General features: G+C 37.8%; 2 protein-coding genes across 13 annotated transcripts in view; both read right to left on the reverse strand.

Annotated features, from left to right (window-relative positions):
- The window catches only part of RBL2 (RB transcriptional corepressor like 2), a 44,105-nt gene extending 42,760 nt beyond the window's left edge, over positions 1 to 1,345 (reverse strand). For both annotated transcript variants that reach the window (XR_014327015.1, XM_082862797.1), the window contains exon 1: positions 1,030 to 1,345. Coding sequence is in view for 1 of the 2 variants with exons in the window: in XM_082862797.1 (XP_082718923.1) it covers positions 1,030 to 1,269 (240 nt within the window). In the remaining variant the exon portion in view is untranslated. The remainder of the gene's footprint in view (positions 1 to 1,029) is intronic.
- An 18,572-nt stretch (positions 1,346 to 19,917) lies between these two features.
- CHD9 (chromodomain helicase DNA binding protein 9) overlaps positions 19,918 to 23,385 on the reverse strand; it is a 244,345-nt gene continuing 240,877 nt past the window's right edge. For 10 of the 11 annotated variants that reach the window (XM_082862789.1, XM_082862785.1, XM_082862790.1 and 7 more), the window contains one exon: positions 19,918 to 23,318. In XM_082862789.1, the coding sequence (XP_082718915.1) occupies positions 22,440 to 23,318 (879 nt within the window). In that variant the 3' untranslated portion in view covers positions 19,918 to 22,439. The remainder of the gene's footprint in view (positions 23,319 to 23,385) is intronic. The other variant, XM_082862794.1, reaches the window with a different exon arrangement.

Raw genomic sequence — 23,385 nt, forward strand, 5'->3', positions numbered from 1 at the left:
CACACAGGCAAAAACACCCTCTTATAGTTAAATAACACCTCGGTTAGGCCTTCCCATTCTGAGCCTATTTGCCCTACTCTTTCCACAAACTATTCAACAACTTAAAATCGTATGGCCTGCAGTTTAAATACCACTCACACAGGCAGTCAAACAGCGGATAAACAATGCAGACTTCCGTGTCACTTCCCATTGGCCCATAAAGGGGAGGTGCCTACAGGGTTGAGCCTCACTGGCTAGAATGGCCATTTTCTCCGCTGCAAGCCCCGTCGGAAGAAAGGGACAAAACATGCCTAGATCGCAGCAACTGTAAGAGTCCTGGGCAATGTCTGGAGTGACCAATAGGTCCTCAAGGTCGTCGCAGTCCTGACTTCCTAGAGACAAATGCGTGTCTTTATCCAGGCGGGCAGAAAGCCCGTTTCATTTGCGCAGGGGAAAGATTCGTCTTTGTTCACACATACATAAACACAGCTCGAAACGTAACGCTTTTACTCAAACGGAGGCAATGGCCTGGACAAAGGCAATTTGGTACAGTTCAAAAAGAACTGAAGAAGAAGCCCGGAAACGCAGGCGCTAACATCGGGTTAATTTCAGAGCTAATGCAAGCAAGCCCCCGCCCCACCCCACCCCCTTCTGCGTACGGTCTTGACAACTACACCTGTTCATCCTGCCAACAAGGTGCTTGTTTTTGTAATCGGACCGCAGCACGACCTCAGCCTCGCGGTGCTACTTTAGGGCAAGGGCTGTTCCCGCTTCGGAACCGGAGGGGGAAGAGCAGCGAGACAGAGTTCACTTTCAGGGCTGCTACAGAGCTTTTCAAAAGCCAGGTTTCCAGGACGAAGGTTCGCAAAGAGGATTCCCTCCCCGCTCCAGGCTGGGGACCCAGAGAGCCGGGGCCGGCAGGGGCGGAGGGGTCCCCCCTACCCCCCAACCGCGGGGCGCCCGAGCCGGGGAGACAAGGGGCCCCATTCCCGGAGGCGGGGCGGGACCACTAGGCCCGGAAAGCCGCTGGTCTCCTCCCCCCGGGCGCACCTCCAGCGTGTAGCTCTCGCTCATGCTCCTGTAGCTGTCCCAGGCCTCGGCCCGAGCCGCCTCGTCCATGTTCAGGCGGCTGCACAGCTCGTCGAACCGCTGTTGGGTCTGAGGGGCCGGCGACCGGGCCGACTGCGCTGCGTCCTCCGCCTCGGCATCCTCCTCCTCCTCCTCATCTGAGGCCGCCGCCGCCGGAAGGGGAGGGGGGGGCGGCGGCGATTGGTTGCCTCCCGACGGCATAGCGCACACCTGGGCGGCGGGGCCTCAGGTGAGCCGAGGGCCTGGGCCCCCAGCCATTCAAACCGCGAAGCGCCCGCCAGTCGGCCGACTGATTGCCGACTGCGCCGCGGCCAACGGCGCTGGACCACACATCGGTGCCCGTAGTTCCGAGCACGGGTTGATGGGAAATGTAGTCCAGGCCGGAGGCCCACGGGGATCAAAACTCATATGTAGAAAAATCATCTCGCGTCGTCTCCCTCGGGTGGAAATAAAAGCGACTTCTCTCCGTTTCAAGTACCTCCTCATCGGGAGACCATTCAACAGGGTTGTACTGAAGAGAAAACATCCAAGAAAGGTTGACATGTGAAGGTTTAGTGTCCAAAGTGTCCCCAGAAATAACACTCATCACCTGCGTGTCCTTATCTAAAAAATAAAGATAATAGTAAGGGCCTGTCTGCCTAAATTCAAATTTCGGCGTCATTCCTAATTCTAGTTCTTTCCTATGTTTTAATTTTATTTGCGACTTTCAAATAATTATTGGATTTTTTTTAAAGTAGTAATTCTTTTTTTCCCCATAGGGTGAATTTACATTCACTATAAGTGACATATTTGTCCTACTCTAAGTCACCCAATTGGCTTAAATTTACATTTCCTTTATTTTTATTTTCATTTTGCTTTCTCTTTTCAAATTTATATGAATCACTTTGTTTCCAGTCGTCTTTGATTTCTTAAAGGGGTATGGTATAAAACGTTTTCATCCACGAGGAGCCCTAAGGCATTTCTGGTTTGCTATGGGGTCATTTTCTGTCTTCATTGATCCTTTGAACCCAGCCACCATACTGTGAGGAAGCCCAGGTCACTTAGAGAAGCCTGTTGTCAAAGATAAACAAAGCTAGACATCAGTGAAAGGGATGAAAACATTTTATGCAGTCATTCCTGACAGTAGGGGAAAGTGCTGGACTCCGTTCTGAATTGTGCAGAGATAATTGGGGATTTAAAGGGAAAAGGAAAGAGTAGAGATGGGGAGAGAGCAGAGCTCAAGCAAAAAGTTACAGAGGGTTGGTGACTATATATGTGATTAGGCCAAGTGGACCTGCTAGTTATCAATTTGTTGAAGTTAGGATTGTATCCTGCCACAGAGACTGGGAGTCAGAGACTCTATACTTCCTGATGATTACATATCAAAGGAATGGCATTCAGGTCATTGAGAAAGACACTCCTGATTTGTAGGATATACAGTTGGTCTGCAGTATACACAGGTTGTGCATCCGCAGGTTCAACCAACTGTGGATCAAAAATATTAAGAAAAACAAAAACAGGGACTTCCCTGGTGGCGCAGTGGTTAAGAATCCACCTGCTAATGAGGGGACATGGGTTCGAGCCCTGGTCTGGAAAGATCCCACCTACTGTGGAGCAACTAAGCCTGTGCTCCACAACTACTGAGCCTGTGCTCTAGAGCCCACAAGCCACAACTACTGAGCCCATGTACCACAACTACTGAAGCCCACACGCCTAGAGCCCATGCTCCACAACAAGAGAAGCCACCACAATGAGGAGCCTGCACACCACAACTAGAGAGAAAGTCTGTGCGCCCCAGCGAAGACCCAGCACAGCCAAAAATAAATAAATACGTAAATTTAATTAAAGAAAAAGAAAAGAAAAAACACCTCACTGAAAACAAGACTTTCCCTTTTTTAAAAAAAAGAACAAAAACAAAACAAACAAACAAAATACACACAACAATTCCAGGAAGTTCCAAAAAGCAAAGCTTGAATTTGTCACATACCCTGGCAACTATTTACTTAGCATTTACATTTACATCCCACTTACATTTTATTAGGTATTATAAGTAATCTAGAGATGATTTAAAGTTTACAAGAGGATGTGCATAGCTTATATGGAAATACTATGACATTTTATATAAGAGACTTGGGCATCAGCAGTTATTGGTATCTGCAGGGCTCCTGGAACCAATCCCTGCATATACCAGGGACAACTGTACATCTCAGAAGGACAGAGGAAGGTATCACAATTGTAAGCCCTATTTAGTAAATGCTGTAAGAAAGGGAAGGCTGAGACCTTTCCTCAGGTGTTGGCAAGAACAATCTTTAAATTCTGGAAGCATTGAGGTTTCTCAGGCAGGCATTTTATCAATAATAGGGGCTGGAGTCACCCTAGGACACAGCCTTATGCTGCTAGAAGCCATGTTAGAGTTATGGCATCTCAGTGCAGGGGTTTAGACGAGAGTTTTGCTGTTCTAACCATGCACATAGGACATGAGACCCCTGGCCCTCAGCCCCATCCATGTTGAATGAGCCCGTTTACAAGCAGATCCTCCAGCTTCCAGTCAAGCCGTCCCAGCTAATGCTGTATGAAGCAGAGATGAACCTTCCCGCTGATCCCTGCCCAACTGCATATCTGTGGGCAAAAGCAATAATTATTTTGTTTCATATCACAAAGTTTTAGGACAGTTTGTTATGCAGCAATAAATAATTAAACACCTGTTAAGTGTAAGACATGTATCTATCAATTATCATGAAAGAAAAAAATCACTTAATAATTGAATTTTTTCTTGGTAATTTTTTATGCCTCCACTAGTCTTACCAATAGATTAAATTTTTTAACTTTGAAAAGCTAAAATTACTTAATAATTGACATTAACATTCCTTAAAAAAAAAAAGAAAAAAGAGGCACTTTTGATGATGGAGATTAACTGACTTAGACATAGCTAAGAAAAGAGTTGAAACTGAATCTCTAGACTATGGGTACAAAACATTTCTATCCCTTATCTTATCTCCTTCTCCTCCAGAAGTTAGGGTGGCCATCTTAAAACACAAATCTGGGGCTTCCCTGGCAGCGCATGCAGGGGACACGGGTTCGTGCCCCGGTCCGGGAAGATCCCACATGCCGCGGAGCGGCTGGGCCCATGAGCCATGGCCGCTGAGCCTGCACGTCCGGAGCCTGTGCTTTGCAATGGGAGAGGCCACAACAGTTAGAGGCCCGCATACTGCAAAAAAAACAAAACAAAACACAAATCTGATCACCTCTTTCCCCTAGTTAAATAGTTTCTCACTGATCTTAGAAGTCAACATCCTCCATGGCCTAGAGGTTCCCTCCCACCTGCCTCTGTATTCTCATTGAAAATCACTTTCCATCAGTCAAGTACCACCTTCAATGTCAATTTCTCGGATTTCCCTATTAAATGTTCTCATGACACATTATAGTCATAGTGAATTATTTACATGTTTATCTTTCATGTCTATTGTCCTCATTATGTGTTAAGTGCTATGAGAGTAGCAACTGTGTCTGTTTAGTTCCATCCTGTGACCTCAGAGTCTAACATGGTTCTGGGCATCTAGTTGACTCGCCAAAATATTTATTGAATAAATGACTGATTATGATAATCAAGATATATCTTGTTCTTATTGGAGTCTCAGGTTTTGTGCATGTAAAATCCTTACTCTGGCTGTGATCTGATAGTCCAATAGAATGTCAAAGACCATAAATGGCAGTCATCTAAAAATAAATTTTACCTTTACATTATTTATATCACCCTAAAATACATGACTTAACTGTGAAACATCACATAAACATTTCTACAATGAAACACAGTGGTCTTCACATGTTTTGGTATGTCCTCCTAAAAAAATCACCTTCTAGCATACTTTAAAGTTGACATCTAAAAGGTTTCATTAAAAGTTTGATCAAGAGCAAAGGATGTAACATCCAGCATGTAACTACAGACCTTTTAAAGTGAAACTGGTACTAAACTTGAAATATTTCCATTGGACCTTAAATATCATAGCAGATACTCACTATCATTCATTTAAAAAATACATGAACAGGGAATTCCCTGGTGGTCCAGTGGTTAGGACTCTGCACTTTCACTGCTGAGGGTGCAGGTTTGATCCCTGGTCAGGGAACTAAAATCTGGCAAGCTGTGCAGTACAGGAAAAAAAGAAAGAAAGAAAGAAAAAAAGAAATCAAACTTGCACACAAAAGACCCTGAATAACCAAAGCAATCTTGAGAAAGAAGAACAAAGCTGGAGGCATCACACTTCCTGATTTCAAACTATATCACAATATTACAAAGCTATAGTAATCAAAACAGTATGCTATTGGCATAAAACAGACACACAGATCAATGGAACAGGATGGAGAGCCCAGAAATAAACTCACACGTATATGGTCAATTAATTTACAACAAAGGAGCCAAGAATATACAATGGGAAAAAGATAGTCTCTTCAATAAATTGTGTTGAGAAAACTAGACAGCCACATGCAAAAGAATGAAACTGGACCACTATTTTACACCATACACAAACATGATTTCAAAATAGATTAAAAACTTGAACATAAGACCTGAAACCATAAAGCTCCTAGAAGAAAACACAGGTGGTAAGCTCCTTAACAATGAATTTTTTGGATTTGACACCAAGAGCAAAAGCAACAAAATCAAAACAAACATGAAGAACTACATCAAGGGACTTCCCTGGTGGAGCAGTGGTTAAGAATCTGCCTGCCAATGCAGGGGATATGGGTTCAATTCCTGGTCTGGGAAGATCCCACATGCCGCGGGGCAACTAGCCCCGTACACCACAACTACTGAGCCTGTGCTCTAGAGCCTGCGACATAAATCATAGCAATATTTTTCTGGCTCTGTCTCTTAAGGTAAAGGAAACAAAAGCAAAAGTAAAATCTGTAACGATTTTACACTGCAAAGGAAACCACTGAGAAAATGAAAGGACAATCTACCGAATGGGACATGACTGATAAGTGGTTAATATCAAAACCGCATAAACAGCTCATGCAACTCAATATCAAAAAAACAAGCAACCCAGGAATTCCCTGGCAGTCCAGTGGTTAGGATTCAGAGCTTTCACTGCCGTGGGCCCAGGTTCAATCCCTGTTTGGGGAACTAAGTACCCACAAGAAGTACCATGCGGCCAAAAAAAAAACAAAACAAAAACAAAAACAAACAAAAAACAAAAAAAAGCAACCTGATTTAAAAAATCAGCAGAAGACCTGAATAGACATTTTTCCAAAGAAGACATACAAATGGCCAAGAGGCACATGAAAAGATGCTCAGCATTGCTAATCATCAGGGAAATGCAAATCAAAACCACAGTAAGCTCTCACCTCACACCTGTCAGAAAAGCTATCATCAAAAAGACTACAAATAGCAAATGTTGGCAAGGATGTGGAGAAAAGGAAAATCTAGTACACTGTTGATGGGAACGTAAATTGGTGCAGCCATTATGGAAAACAGTATGGAGTTTCCTCAAAAACAGCAACAACAACGACAACAATAACAACAACAAAAACAAATAGAACTACCATATCATCCAGCAATTCCACTTCTGGGTATTAACTGGAAGGAAATGAAATCACTAACTCAAAAAGATATCTGTACCTCTATATTCATAGCAGCATTACTTACAGTATCCAAGACATGGAAATAACCTAAGTGCTCATTGACAGATGAGTGGATAAAGACATTTGTATATAATTGAATATTATTCAGCCATAAAAGAAGGAAAGTCTGCCATTTGTGACGACATGGATGGAACTTGAGGGTATTATGCTAAGTGAAATAAGTCAGACAAAGAAAGACAAATACTGTATGATATCACTGATATGTGACATCTAAAAAAAAAAAAACACCAAAAACCAAACTCCTAGATACAGAGAACAGACTGGTGGTTGCCAGATGTGGGCAATAGTGGGTAGGTGAAATGGGTGAAAAAAATGGGTGGACAAACAGTACAAACGTCCAGTTATAAAATAGATAAGTTATGGGGATATAATGCACAACATGGTGACTATAGTTAACTATACCATATTGTGTATTTGAAAGTTGCCAAGAGAATAAATCTTAAAATTTCATGTCACACACACAAAAAATTTGTACCCATGTGTGGTTATAGATGTTAACTAAACTTCTTGTGATAATCATATATATATATATATATATATATATATATATATATATATATACACACACACACACACACACACACACACACACACACACACATATATTAAATCACGATGTTGTACACCTAAAACTAATACAATGTTGTATATCAATTTTATCTCAATTTTAAAAAGAATTTTAAAAAAAGAGAAATCAATCTCGGTTATTCCAGAGGTTTGGTTCTTGGGGTCTGATTACTCTTTCACTCATTTATTCATTAATTCATTTAGCCAGAGATCTTGTCATCCATCCACTCAAATATTCAGCAAATGTTTAGTGAGTGCCTACTATGTGTCAAGTACTTTGCCAAACACTGAAGATATAGTAGTGAATGGTATTATTCATTCAGGTCTCTGCCCTCAAGAGCTTATGATCTCATGGGAAAAACAGACCTAGAACAAGTAATTATCAAGTGTGAATATATTACAAAAAAAAGAAAGTCAGGGAACTATAGGATTGCATCCCAGAAGACCTTTCTCAGGCACAGGGGCAGGAGTGCCTGGGTGGTTGGAGGTGGACAAAGGCTTTCCCTTCTTCCCCTTCACTTCCCCAAGGAGAAGTCTAAAAGTCATAACTAGAAGAAGGAAAGGGTTCATTTCAGGTAGAGGAAAAAGCTTTTTCAAAGACCTCGAATTGGGAAAAAGCATGGGTGGTTCAGGGAGTTGTAGGAATATGAATGTGGTTGAAGTGTAAAAAGCAAGAGGAACAGGAGGTATGGATAGAGATGAGGTCAAAGCTCTGGTTAAGATTTTGGACTTGATGCTAAAGGTGATTGGATGCCACTTAAGGTTTTAGGGTAAGGAGAACAGTGTCACTCTGTCTCCAAAACCTAGAACGGTGTTTATCACTTAACAGTAGTTCAATTAAATTCATTTAACTAAACACCTAGTTTGACTTCAAGGCCACCACTGAATTCTGTGAGGCCCAGTGTTCCTGAGATGAAATTGACCAGGTGGATCAGACTGATTTCCTCAGTTTTCATTAAAAAAATGCAAACCCTTGCACAGTACAGGGAACTATACTAAATATTTTGTAATAATCTGTAAGGGAAAAGAATCTGAAAAAGAAAATATATATATATATATATATATATATATATGTATATGTGTGTGTGTGTGTGTGTGTGTGTGTGTGTGTGTGTGTATAAAAACTGAATCACTTTGTTGTACACATGAAACTACCACAATATTGTAAATCAACTATACTTCAATTTAAAAAAAGAAAAAAAAAATAAAAACCCTTCCAGTCATTTCTCTCCTGAGTTACTTTGGTCAGGATGAAATATCCTTCTCCTCCATGACCACCGAATCCTTGTGTGCTCTGGAACTCCCAGCATTTCCTCATATCCCCCAGGCTTCAAGGCCAGGAGCAGGGGCTGTGTCCTCTCTGCTACCCCCTGTGCCCACTGAACCCTTACTCTTCCATCCTCAGGTCATCAAAGCCCATCCCCTAACCCCATGGTCTCCATTTTTCCCCTCTCAGGAAAAGGCAACATCATTCTTCCAGTTGACTAGGCCAAAAAACTTTGGAGTCATCCTTGATTCCTCTTTCTCTCACCTTCTCCATCCAATCCACCAGCTCAGTCTTCACTTACTCAAAATCCATCCACCTCTCAGCTCCTCCATTGCCAGTCCTCTGATCCAAGCTTCCATCTTCTCTTACCAGCATCCTTGCAATGTCCTTCCATCTGGCCTTCCTGCTTCTGTCTTTCCTTTTACCACAATTTCTTCTTAACATAGAAGCTGTGATGGTTAAGTTTATGTGTTAACGTGGCTGGGCCACTGTGCCTAGATATTTGGTCAAACACTATTTAGGATGATTCTGTGAGGGTGTTTATGAATGAGATTTACATTTAAATTGGTGGACTTTAGGTAAAGCAGATTGCTCTCCATAAGAAAACCACATTTCCAAAAGATACCTGCACCCCAATGTTCATTGCAGCACTATCTACAATAGCCAAGATATGGAAGCAACCGAAATGGCCACTGACAGATGAACAGATAAAGAAGATGTGGTATGTACATACAATGGAATGTTACTCAGCCCTAAAAAAGAATGAAATAATGCCATTTGCAGCAACATGGATGGACGTAGAGATTTTCATACTAAGTAAAGTAAGTTAGACAGAGAAAGACAAATATCATGATATCGCTTACATGTGGAATCTAAAAATAAAAGATGATACAAACGAACTTATACACAAAACAGAATAGATCCACAGACATAGAAAACAAATTTATGGTTACCAAAGGGGAAGGGGGAGGGAGGGATAAATTATGAGTTTGGGATTAACATATACACACTACTCCATATAAAACAGATAATCAGTAAGGACCTACTGTATAGCACAGGGAACTATACTCAATATTTTATAATAACCTATAAGGGAAAAGAATCTGAAAAAGAACTTATATACAAAACTTATATAACTAAATCACTTTGCTGTACACCTGAAGCTAACACAACATTGTAAATCAACTATATTTCAACAAAAATTTTTTTAAAAAGGAAAAAAATAATTTAAAAAAAGACTGGATGAGATCACTTTGGGAGTAAATGCACAGAGGAGGAGAAGAGGTTCCAGAACTCTTGCTTTTCCTCTTGGTCCCCAGGGAGTGCTCTTAGTAGCAGGAGCTGCTAGCTAGTTTGAGCCTCATGGATCAGCAAAAGGGGTAGGTGGAGGGGGGCAGAGGTTTCCACATGTCAGTAGGAGCTCCAGTAGAGGGACAAAGTGGGTACTTATTAAGGTTAAAAATTTAAAGATTTTACATTGAGTTCGTACATTTTACTTTCTGTCAGTTTTTAAAAGCAACTTTATTGAGATACAATCCATATACCATACAATTCACCCATTTAAAGTATACAGTTCAGTTGTTTTCAGTATATTCACAGTTATGCAACAAACCAAAATCTGTTTAGAGCATTTTCATCATCCCATGAAGAAACCCCATACCCAGGAGCAGTCCAACGCCTCCAGCCCTAGGCAACCACTAATTTACTTTCTTTTTTAAAAAAAATTATTTAATTAATTTATTTTTGACTGCACTGGGTCTTTGTTGATGCATGCAGGCTTTCTCTAGTTGTGGTGAGTGGGGGCTACTCTTTGTTGCAGTGCACGGGCTCTAGGTGCACGGGCTCAGTAGTTGTGGCGCACGGGCTTCATTGCTCTGCAGCATGTGGGATCTTCCCAGACCAGGGCTCGAACCCATGTCCCCTGCATTGACAGGCAGATTCTTAACCATTGCACCACCAGGGAAGTCCCTCTATTTCTTCTTGATTCAGTTTCACTAGTTTGTGTCTTTCTTGAAATTTGTCCACTTCATCTAGGTTATCTAATTTATTGGCATAAAATTATTCATAATATTCCCTTATAATGATTTTTATTGCTGTAATATTGGTAGGAATGATGTTCCCTTTTGATTCTAGTAATTTTTTTTTTTTTTTTTTTTGGCTGCACTACTCAGCTTGCAGGATCTCAATTCTCCAGTCAGGGATTGAACCCAGGCCCTCGGCAGTGAAAGCATAGAATTCCAACCACTGGACCACCAGTGAATTCCCTGGTTCTAGAAATTTGAGTCTTCTCTTTTTTTGTTGATCAGTCTAGCTAAAGGTTTGTCAGTTTTGTTGATCTTTTTAAAGAATTACCTTTTGGTTTCATTCATTTTCTCTGTTTTCTATTTCAGTAATTACGCTCTAATCTTTATTTCCTTACTTCTTGCTTTGGGTTTAGTTTGAGATTTTCCTAGTTTCTTAAAGTGCAAAGTTAGGTTGATTTGTGATTTTTTTTTCTTAATGTAGATATTTACAGCTATACATTTCCCTTTGTGCACTGCTTTGGTTATATCTCATATGTTTTGGTATATTACTTGTTTGTTTCCATTCATCACAAAATATTTTTTAACTTCTTTTCAGATTTCTTCTTTGACTACTTATTTATGAGTATGTTGTTTAATTTTCACATATTTGTAAATTTCCAAAAATATTTTTTAATTTCTTTTCAGATTTCTTCTTTGACTACTTATTTATGAGTATGTTGTTTAATTTTCACATATTTGTAAATTTCCAAGCTTTGTTACTGATTTCTAATTTCATTCCTTTGTGGTTGCAGAACATACTTTGTATGATTGAATCTTTTTAAATTTGAGACTTGTTTTATGACCTACCATGTGGTCTATCCTGCAGAATGGTCCTTGTGTGCTTTAAGAATGTGCATTCTGCTATTGTTGGGTGGTGTCCAATAGACGTTTCTTAGGTCTAGTTGATTTATAGTGTTGTTCAAATCTGTTTTCTTGTTGACCTTTGGCCTGCTTGCTCCATTCATTATTGAAAGTGAGCTATTATTCTCCAAATATTATTGTTGAATTGTATATTTTTCCTTTCAATTTTGTTAGGTTTTGCTTCATGTATTTTGTGGCCCTGTTGTTAGATGCACATATGTCTATAATTGTTATATTTTCCTGATAGATTGACCCTTTAATCATTGTAAAATGTTCTCCTTTATTTCTAGTAACACTTTTTTTTTTTTGGTTTGTTCTAAAGTCTATTACTCTTTTATTAGCGTAGCTACTCCACTTTTCTTATGGTTACTCCTTACATGATATATTACTGATATATTATGTGTATCTATGATAGATATGGTCTATATCATATATACCTAAACAATTCACATATACATATACATGTATGAATTACTTAGATTATGAATAATGCAGGCATGTCAAATCAGTGGAGAGATTATATACTACATGATGCTGGGACATTGCATAACTCTTTGGAAAAATTCAAATTAAGATTCCTATTTTATACTATATGTTACCAAAATAGACTAAAAAAAGAGTCTATTTTTTATCTATCAAATTGACAGAGACTTTTAAAAAGTTATAATGCCCAGTACTGCTAAGGAGACATAGAGAAGAAAGTAGTTTTATACTCTACTGTTGGGGTATAAAATGATAACAATCAAACTGGTCTTAAAATTTGAACATTATTATATCATGCCTAGGTATTTATTCTAATGAAAAAAATCATTAGTGTATGCAAAGATTTGACTACAAACACATTGCTGTTTAAATAGCCCCAAACTGAAAAATATCTAAATGCTCAATAATTGGGTATTAAATAAATTATGATGCATCTACATATATATAAATGTGGAATGAGAAACTCCTTGAAAATGTGAAAGAGAGGGCAGACAGCAGAAGCAAGAAGAACTACAATCCTTCAGCCTGTGGATCAAAAACCACATTCACAGAGATACACAAGATGAAAAGGCAGAGGGCTATGTACCAGATGAAGGAACAAGATAAATCCCCTGAAAAACAACTAAATGAAGTGGAGATAGTCAACCTTCCACAAAAAGAATTCAGAATAATGATAGTGAGGATGATCCAGGACCTCGGAAAAAGAATGGAGGCAAAGATCAAGAAGATGCAAGAAATGTTTAACAAAGACCTAGAAGAATTAAAGAACAAACAAACAGAGATGAACAATACAGTAACTGAAATGAAAACTACACTAGAAGGAATCAATAGCAGAATAACTGAGGTAGAAGAACGGATAAGTGACCTGGAAGACAGAATGGTGGAATTCACTGCTGCGGAACAGAATAAAGAAAAAAGAATGAAAAGAAATGAAGACAGCCTAAGAGACCTCTGGGACAACATTAAATGCAACAACATTCGCATTATAGGGGTCCCAGAAGGAGAAGAGAGAAAGGACCCGAGAAAATATTTGAAGAGATTATAGTCGAAAACTTCCCTAACATGGGAAAGGAAATAGCCACCGAAGTCCAGGAAGCACAGCGAGTCCCATACAGCAGAAACCCAAGGAGAAACATGCTGAGACACACAGTAATCAAACTGGCAAAAATTAAAAACAAAGAAAAATTATTGAAAGCAGCAAGGGAAAAATGACAAATAACAGACAAGGGAACTCCCATAAGGTTAACAGCTGATTTCTCAGCAGAAACTCTACAAGTCAGAAGGGATTGGCATGATATACTTAAAGTGATGAAAGGGAAGAACTGACAACCAAGATTACTCTACCCGGCAAAGATCTCATTGAGATTCGATGGAGAAATCAAAAGCTTTACAGACAAGCAAAAGCTAAGAGAATTCAGCACCACCAAACCAGTTCTACAACAAATGCTAAAGGAACTTCTCTAAGTGGGAAACACAAGAGAAGAAAAAGAAAGACCTACAAAAACAAACCCAAAACAATTAAGAAAACGGTCATAAGAACATACATATCAATAATTACCTTAAATGTGAGTGGATTAAATGCTCCAACCAAAAGACACAGGCTTGCTGAATGGATACAAAAACAAGACCCATATATATGCTGTCTAAAAGAGACCATTTCAGACCTAGGGACACATACAGACTGAAAGTGAGGGGATGGAAAAAGATATTCCATGCACATGGAAATCAAAAGAAAGCTGGAGTAGCAATACTCATATCTGATAAAATAGACTTTAAAATAAAGAATGTTACAAGAGACAAGGAAGGACACTACATAATGACCAATGGATCAATCCAAGAAGAAGATATAACAATTATAAATATATATGCACCCAACATAGGAGCACCTCAATACATAAGGCAACTGCTAACAGCTATAAAACAGGAAATCGACAGTAACACAATAATAGTGGGGGACTTAAACACCTCACTTACACCAATGGACAGATCATCCAAACTGAAAATAAATAAGGAAACAGAAGCTTTAAATGACACAATAGACCAGATAGATTTAATTGACATTTATAGGACATTCCATCCAAAAACAGCAGATTACACTTTCTTCTCAAGTGCGCACGGAACATTCTCCAGGATAGACCACATCAATCAAATCAAGACTCAGTAAATTTTTAAGAAAATTGAAATCATATCCAGCATCTTTTCTGACCACAATGCTATGAGATTAGAAATGAATTACAGGGAAAAATACATAAAAAACACAAACACATGGAGGCTAAACAATACATTACTAAATAACCAAGAGATCACTGAAGAAATCAAAGAGGAAATCAAAAAATACCTAGAGACAAATGACAATGAAAACACGATGATCCAAAACCTATGGGATGCAACAAAAGCATTTCTAAGAGGGAGGTTTATAGCTATACAAGCCTACCTCAAGAAACAAGAAAAATCTCAAATAAACAATCTAACCTTACACCTAAGGGAACTAGAGAAAGAAGAACAAACAAAACCCAAAGTTAGTAGAAGGAAAGAAATCATAAAGACCAGAGCAGAAATAAATGAAATAGAAACAAAGAAAACAATAGCAAAGATCAATAAAACTAAAAGCTGGTTCTTTGAGAAGATAAACAAAATTGATAAACCATTAGCCAGACTCATAAAGAAAAAGAGGGAGAGGACTCAAATCAATAAAATTAGAAATGAAAAAGGAAAATTTGCAACAGACACCACAGAGATACAAAGCATCCTAAGAGACTACTACAAGCAACTCTATGCCAATAAAATGGACAACCTGGAAGACATGGACAAATTCTTAGAAAGGTATAACCTTCCAAGACTGAACCAGGAAGAAATAGAAAATATGAACAGACCAATCACAAGTAATGAAATTGAAAATGTGATTAAAAATCTTCCAACAAACAAAGTCCAGGACCAGATGGCTTCACAGGTGAATTCTATCAAACACCCATCCTTCTCAAACTCTTCCAAAAAAACTGCAGAGGAAGGAACACTCCCAAACTCATTCTATGAGGCCACCATCACCCTGATACCAAAACCAGACAAAGATACTACAAAAAAGAAAATTACAGACCAATATCACTGATGAATATAGAGGCAAAAATCCTCAACAAAATACTAGCAAACAGAATCGAACAACACATTAAAAGGATCATACACCATGATGAAGTGGGATTTATCCCAGGGAGGCAAGGATTTTTCAATATATGCAAATCAATCAATGTTATACACCATATTAACAAATTGAAGAATAAAAACCATATGATCATCTCAATAGATGCAGAAAAAGCTTTTGACAAAATTCAACACCCATTTATGATAAAAACTCTCCAGAAAGTGGGCATAGAGGGAACCTACTTCAACATAATAATGGCCATATATGACAAACCCACTGCAAACATCATTCTCAATGGTGAAAAACTGAAAGCATTTCCTCTAAGATCAGGAAAAAGACAAGGATGTCCACTCTTGACACTATTATTCAACATAGTTTTGGAAGTCCTAGCCACGGCAATCATAGAAGAAAAAGAAATAAAAGGAATACAAATTGGAAAAGAAGAAGTAAAACTGTCACTGTTTGCAGATGACATGATACTATACATAGAGAATCCTAAGGATGCCACCAGAAAGCTACTAGAGCTAATCAATGAATTTGGTAAAGTTGCAGGATACTAAATTAATGCACAGAAATCTCTTGCATTCCTGTACACTAATGATGAAAAATCTGAAACAGACATTAAGGAAACACTCCCATTTACCAAGGCAACAAAATGAATAAAATACCTAGGAATAAACCTACCTAGGGAGACAAAAGACCTGTGTGCAGAAAACTATAAGACATTGATGAAAGAAATTAAAGATGATACCAACACATGGAGAGATATACCATGTTCTTCGATTGGAAGAATCAATATTGTGAAAATGACTATACTATCCAAAGCAATCTATAGATTCAATGCAATCCCTATCAAATTATCAATGGCATTTTTTATGGAACTAGAACAAAAAATTTTTAAATCTGTATGGAGACACAAAAGACCCCGAATAGCCAAAGCAGTCTTGAGGGAAAAAAACGGAGCTGGAGGAATCACACTCCGACTTCAGACTATACTACAAAGCTACAGTAGTCAAGACAATATGGTACTGACACAAAAACAGAAACATAGATCAATGGAACAAGATAGAAAGCCCAGAGATAAACCCATGCACCTATGATCAACTAATCTATGACAAAGGAGGAAGGATATACAGTGGAGAAAAGACAGTCTCTTCAATAAGTGGTGCTGGGAAAACTGGACAGCTACATGTGAAAGAATGAAATTAGAACACTCCCTAACACCATACACAAAAATAAACTCAAAATGGATTCGAGACCTAAATGTAAGACTGGACACTATAAAACTCTTAGAGGAAAACATAGGAAGAACACTCTTTGACATAAATCACAGCAAGATCTTTTTTGATCCACTTCCTAGAGTAATGGAAATCAAAACAAAAATAAACAAATGGGACCTAATGAAACTTCAAAGCTTTTGCACAGCAAAGGAAACCATAAACAAGACGAAAAGACAACCCTCAGAATGGGAGAAAATATTTGCAAACGAATCAACGGACAAAGGATTAATCTCCAAAATATATAAACAGCTCATGCAGCTCAATATTAAAGAAACAAACAACCCAATCCAAAAATGGGCATTAGACCTAAATAGACATTCCTCCAAAGAAGACATACAGATGGCCAAGAAGCACATGAAAAGCTGTTCAACATCACTAATTACTAGAGAAATGCAAATCAAAACTACAATGAAGTATCACCTCACACCAGTTAGAATGGGCATCATCAGAAAATCTACAAACAACAAATACTGGAGAGGATGTGGAGAAAAGGAACCCTATTGCACTGTTGGTGGGAATGTAAATTGATACAGCCACTATGGAGAACAGTATGGAGGTTCCTTAAAAAACTAAAAATAGCATTACCATATGATCCAGCAATCCCACTCCTGGGCATATACCCAGAGAAAACCATAATTCAAAAAGACACATGCACCCCAATGTTCATTGCAGCACTATTTACAATAGCCAGGTCATGGAAGCAACCTAAATGCCCATCGACAGATGAATGGATAAAGAAGTTGTGGTACATATATACAATGGAATATTACTCAGCCATAAAAAGGAATGAAACTGGGTCATTTGTTGAGACGTGGATGGATCTAGAGACTGTCATACAGAGTGAAGTAAGTCAGAAACAGAAAAACAAATACCGTATATTAACACATGTATGTGGAACCTAGAAAAATGGTACAGGTGAACTGGTTTGCAGGGCTGAAGTTGAGACACAGATGTAGAGAACAAACTTATGGACACCAAAGGGGGAAAGCCACGGGGGCGGGGTGGGGTGAGGATGGTGGTGTGATGAATTGGGCGATTGGAATTGACATGTATACACTGATGTGTATAAAATTGAGGACTAATAAGAACCTGCTGTATAAAAAAAATTGTGAAAGATTCTTTAATGGTATGGGAAGATTATTATGATATAGTAAATGAAAAGGTTACAAAATGGTATGTACAGTTTAACTTCACTCTTATTAAGATAATACATAATATGTATATGCAAAAAAAAAAAATGACCCAAAAGTTAAAAATTATGTCTGAGTATTCAACATTATGGGTTGTTTACTTTGTGCTTCTCCTCCTCTCTTCTTCCCCATGATTTTCTATAACATCCTGTCTTATTTTTTACTAAGAAAAAGGAAGAATGATTTAAAAATTCATTAAGATGTTAAGATGTGGAGACACACACACACACACACACACAGGAATACTACTCAGCCATAAAAAAGTATGGAATTTTGCCATTTGCAGCAATGCAGATGGCCTTGGAGGGTATTATGCTAAGTGAAATAAGTCAAAGACAAATACTGTATGATACCACTTATATGTGAAATCTAAAAAAATAGAACGAACTAGTGGATTTAACAAAAATGCAGACTCAAAAGCATAGAGAACTAGTGGTTACCAGTGGGGAAAGGGAAAGGGGGAGGGGAAATATAGGGGGAGGGGATTAAGAGGTACAAACTACTGTGTATGAAGTATGCTACAAGGATATATTGTACAACATGGGGAATATAGCCAATATTTTATAATAACTATAAGTGGAGTATAACCTTTAAAAATTGTGAATCACTATATTGCACACTTGTAACATACATAATATTGTATATCAACGATACTTCAGTTTTTTAAAAAGATGTTATTTTTGCCTGTTAGTAAAGGCAAAGATGATTTCAAATGCAATACACAGTATTGGTAAGAATTTGGGGTAAATGAGCATGCACAAAATGTATGCTGCTAATAGTATAAATTGTTACTAATGTCATTGGCACTGGCAACACAAATCAAAAGCCTTAAAAACAGAAGTATTTTCACTTCTAGGGGTTAAGGAAATCATTAGGGATGGATACAAAAAATGCATATATAAACTCAAATGTCCATTTTTAGGTTCCTGGTTAAATAAATTACACCTGTATGGGCAATATATGTATTAAAAATCACATTGCAAGATACTTACTGACATAGAGGCCAGTATATTAATGGCAAAACAGCCAATATTGTCCCATATAGTACTGATTTAATATGAAAATGTATGTTTCCTAAGGCTAACATAACAAATTACCACAAACTGGATGGCTTAAAACAGCTGAAATTTATTCTACCACAGTTCAGGCCAGAAGTCCAAAATCAAGGTGTTGGCAAGGCTGGTTCCTTCTGGAGGCTGTGGAGGAGAATCTGTTCATGCTTCTCTCCTAGCTTCTGGTGGTTGCTGGTAATCCTTGGTGTTCCTTGGCTTGTAGCTGCACAGCACCAATCTCTGCTTATTGCCTCGTGGCCCTATCCCTTGTGTTTCTCATGTCCTCTCCTCTTCTTATAAGGACAAGAGTCATTGGATTTAGGGCCCACCCTATCTAGTATGACTGCATCTTAACTAATTTTATCTGCCAAGATCCTATTTCCAATTAAGGCCACATTCTGAGATTCTGGGTTGACATGCATTTTTGTAGGACACTATTCAACCCACTACATGTATATAACATACATATAAAAAGATTGGATAGCTACATGAACAGTATTTCAGGGTGGGTTTATGGATTATTTAAATTTTTTTTGTTTTTCTGCATTTTAAAATAAATAGCTTACTGTACTGAAGTTGCATTTATGTAGAGATTAAGTTCTTAATTTATTGAATGAGGTGAACATTACTTGTAGTCAAAAATTACTCTCCCCCCAAACCACTTTTTTCCCTCCTACAGCTCAAAATATACAGAATACATCATTTTATACATAGTGTATCTTCTCTCAAAATCATCCAACACAGCCAATTCTTCCTCCAGCAGTGGAACATATTACTGATCCTCTGGGTGAGCACCAGATGAAGCTGTTGACTTAGTTTAGTATATTTTACAAAAAAGAAAGGTTTTCTAAAGCATGGCAGTATAGTTGAATGTGTTCAAGTTAAATGAGGGGTGATGAGACTCCACTGTTCTACTTTTGTAGTTTGAGGAAAAACAAATTTCTTTCATATTTATTAAAAAAACACTGCAAACAACAGTGATGAATTAGGAAAGTCTCTAAGACCAAGGGAAAAAATAATTACTGATCTTCAAAATGGACTTCTTTAAGAGGTTAGGTATATCTCTGGGTCTTTCGGGATTTTTAAAGGTCCAGGGGAAGAAAACTTCGGGAAATAATAATATTGTGGATATAATTATAGCCAACTTCTGTCTCTTAAAAATTCTTCCACTTTCCTTTTAAAGATTTATGACTATGGTTTCCTTCATAACTAGAATAAGATAAATTATATATAAAAATAAAAAAACATTGTCATGTACAGAGGCTGACATCATGGGTAGTCAAAGAATATGTTTAATAAAAAATAATTAAACTTCCATTTGCTCTATAGAACATCATAGAAAGTAATTTAATAAATTACAAATGACTTTTTAAGACGTTTGCTCAACTACAGAAAGCAAATTCAGACTACACAAAACACAACTGGTAAATATTGCAATGTCCAAAAGAAAAATTGGACTAAGACTTGAATCATGAAACCTGAAACAAGGGCTATAAATACAAGGCAATAACAGCTATAATTCTTTTAGTAACTACCAACACATACTTGGATATCCTTTCAACTGCAACTTTAGTATTATGTAATTCTACTGATTTCTTTTCTTATAACCCTTAACTTTACACAACCATGTTTGCATGTTTTTTTAAGCTGATAGCTGGACAACTTTTCCCCAATCAGTACTAGATAGAAGTGTCTTGAAACCCAAGAGAATGTTTAAAGTTAATACTAGCCTTAATGCTTTGAAAACTGCAACTGCCTTATTACATAGAAAGAGAATCACTAAGATGTTAACCAAATTCATTTGATCATAATTAGGAAAATACTTTATCTCATAAATTTGATATAAATTAGATTTTAGTGACAAGATCTAGGGCTTTTTTCCCCTTTATTTTAAATTGGAGACAGAAAGGAATGAAGATCATGTGGGTATAACTAGGGGGAGAGAAGGGAAATGTGGATGGTGCTGAAATACTTTACCGGCAAACTAAGTTAACTGTGTTTGAAAAACTTTGGCTATCTCATAGGTGTATTCTAGTTAAACAAAGGTGCAATACTGCAAAGGGAAGATACTAAATATGTAATATATCATTTTCATGATGAAGAATTACTACCCACTTCTCCTGGAAGGGCATTATAGTGACTATTGCTAAGACATTGCATAAAGGACTATCAATTCAAAGTACTATTTTGGGAAAATACAAAAATCAATACAATCCCAATGGAACTTATATAATTTTGTAAATACATATAACACTGTCTCTCTAATAAGGGGTTAGTTATTTTACATACAGAAACATAATTTACTGGTAAAGGTCTTGGAAAATCCAATATACTTGCTTAATTCATGACAAAGCAATAGAGTTCCATCAAAACATACTAAAAGTTATTTTTTCTCTGGGAGAGAAGTGGGGTACTTTTCCCCTCGCAAACTTTATCACTGACTTATTTTTAAGTACCAGAAAAACGCTAACACTTGTCTCTCCTTAGGATGTAAATGATATTTTATTTCCAATTCAGTTCTAATTGCTTTAAATGTATATGAAGGTGAACCTGGACCTCTACCTTGTCAGAATAATAGCAGCTTTAGCAGGAGAAATTGTATCACAAATCAAACAGACAAATTTTACATGGTAAAGGGTTCTAAGAAATTGATCAGAAGCCTTTGGCTTCATTTTTTGTGGTTCATAGGAGTAACGTATATTTTTTCGAGATTATTCAAAGTGCATTTTCAAAATGGGCAACTCAGTATATTTAATATAAACTGATAACCCAACACTGATTCTGGGCAACATTTAGTTTGCTTATACGTAGAAACTCAAAATGAATTGAGACTATCTGCATATTACTTTACCCTATTATCTGTTAATTCCGGAATATTTCCATGACGTAAAACACAAATAGAAATCTACACAAATAAAGCAAACAAACAATTTCTTTTACATGAAGTATGCTGTGTTGAAAGTTCTTTTCAGTGGCATTTCATGAGTTTGCCTTTTCTGAACCCTGGAAACAGACATTACTCATCTGAGACAATTATTTCTAATAGGAGGCCAAACTTTGAAGAGCTGAAACTAAATATGTCTAGAGGGTGCCAAAGTTACATGACACAGGATTATTTCATGACTTTACTGATTTTAAGAGTTAAGCTCAGCAAAAAGCAAGTCATATTTCTTGCCAGATTAACATGATATATAGGATGTGTTTAAAAAACCCCTGAAAACAAGTACAGAATTAGAAACGAATGTAAACTTCCTAAACTAACTCAGCTGAGGTAACAGGTAGCCAGTTAAATTGGCTGATTGGGAAACTTATTTCTTCTTTAAAACACACTTGTACCTGAATTGGAAATATCAGCAGTGCATCACAACACTAGAGCATTTTCATGTAATTAAAGCAATGGATGGTGATGTAGATTCTACAGCTTTCATGACATTCATTAGCTGCCCAAATTATTGCTGAGTTTTGATCTGTAAATTATAGGTGTCAAGGAGGCTGTAAAACTATATTCAAATTAAATCAGTAATATGCATAAAGTATTCTGTGTTCACTGCAAATATATTAAATATACAACTCTTATTGAGCATAATTTTCATAAAATTAACCCCCAACAAAATTATAATGCCTTTGTTGTAATTTTACACCTTTATGTATTTGATAGTACATACGAGTTCAGAAACTTATGAATCTTAAGAAATATTACATGCAAAACGTCTCTGAAAGCAGTTTGCACTTCTAAACAAATAACTGAAATGTTCAGTCAGTAAGTTATTGATGCACTCAACACTGGGGTATTTACAATTAATAATTAAAGAAAAAAAATCCAAAATCAGTTCATAATTTAAGTGCAGTCTGGGAATCAGTCTTCATTACTAGAATCTGAATCCTCAGATGACGATGGTGTACTATCAGATCCAGATGAAGCATCAGCTTTCTCTGAACCCTCATCTGTGCTGTTTTCATTGAGAGGACTCGGTTCAGTTCCCCCTTTGTCTTCCTGATCTCCAACTCTGGAATCTTCTTCCTTTACTTCTACAGACTTAGATGAGCCTAAGTCACTGTTTTTATTTTTCTGTACATCAAAAGTATTGGACTGGGACAAAGTTGGAATATGAAGATTAAGGCCTGGAGTGAGAAGCATCCCTGGATAAAGTATATTAGATAGTAATAGTGGGTTAAGAGCTAACGGGTTGGCAGCTGCAGCTGCAGTTAATGCAGCAGTAGAGGATGTTGAAGGAGAACTTGACACAGAGCTTTCACCACCATTCTCTGAATTTTGGCTCTCTGTCCTTTCTTTTTTTCCTTCTAGCTCCGTAGAGTCATTTCCCTTTTTTTCTTCTGTTCCAGATTCTGTAGGCTTTGTCAGGAGTCCTCCCATGCCCAACAGACTTGGCAATCCAGTCATTCCTGACAGCAGCATGGGGAACATGGCAGCCACGTTTTTAGCTTCTCCTCCAGAAGAAAGGCCAGCAGGCATTCCCATCAGCCCTGCAGTTACTTGCAGTGACTGCAAGTTTTGTAGGTTTTGTTGTAAGGCCTGAAGAGTTGTGAGGTCCACACCTGGAAGTAATCCATTGGCTAATAAAGGATTGCCTGAAATACTGGTGGCAGTTGCAGCTGCTGCTGCTGCAGTGGCCTTTGCAATTCCACTTTTAGGCCGTCTCCCTCGCCTGCTTACTTCCTCTCTCACAACGGGACCAGTGAGAATACGTTCATACATACTTTCTGGAAGAAATCCCTAAAAAAAAAAATCCATCAATAATAACCATTTTCAAATAAAATCAATAGCTATTAGTTTGTGATAC

Source organism: Leucopleurus acutus, assembly GCF_964270905.1.
Source record: "Leucopleurus acutus genome assembly, chromosome: 20".
Taxonomy (NCBI): Eukaryota; Metazoa; Chordata; class Mammalia; order Artiodactyla; family Delphinidae; genus Leucopleurus; species Leucopleurus acutus.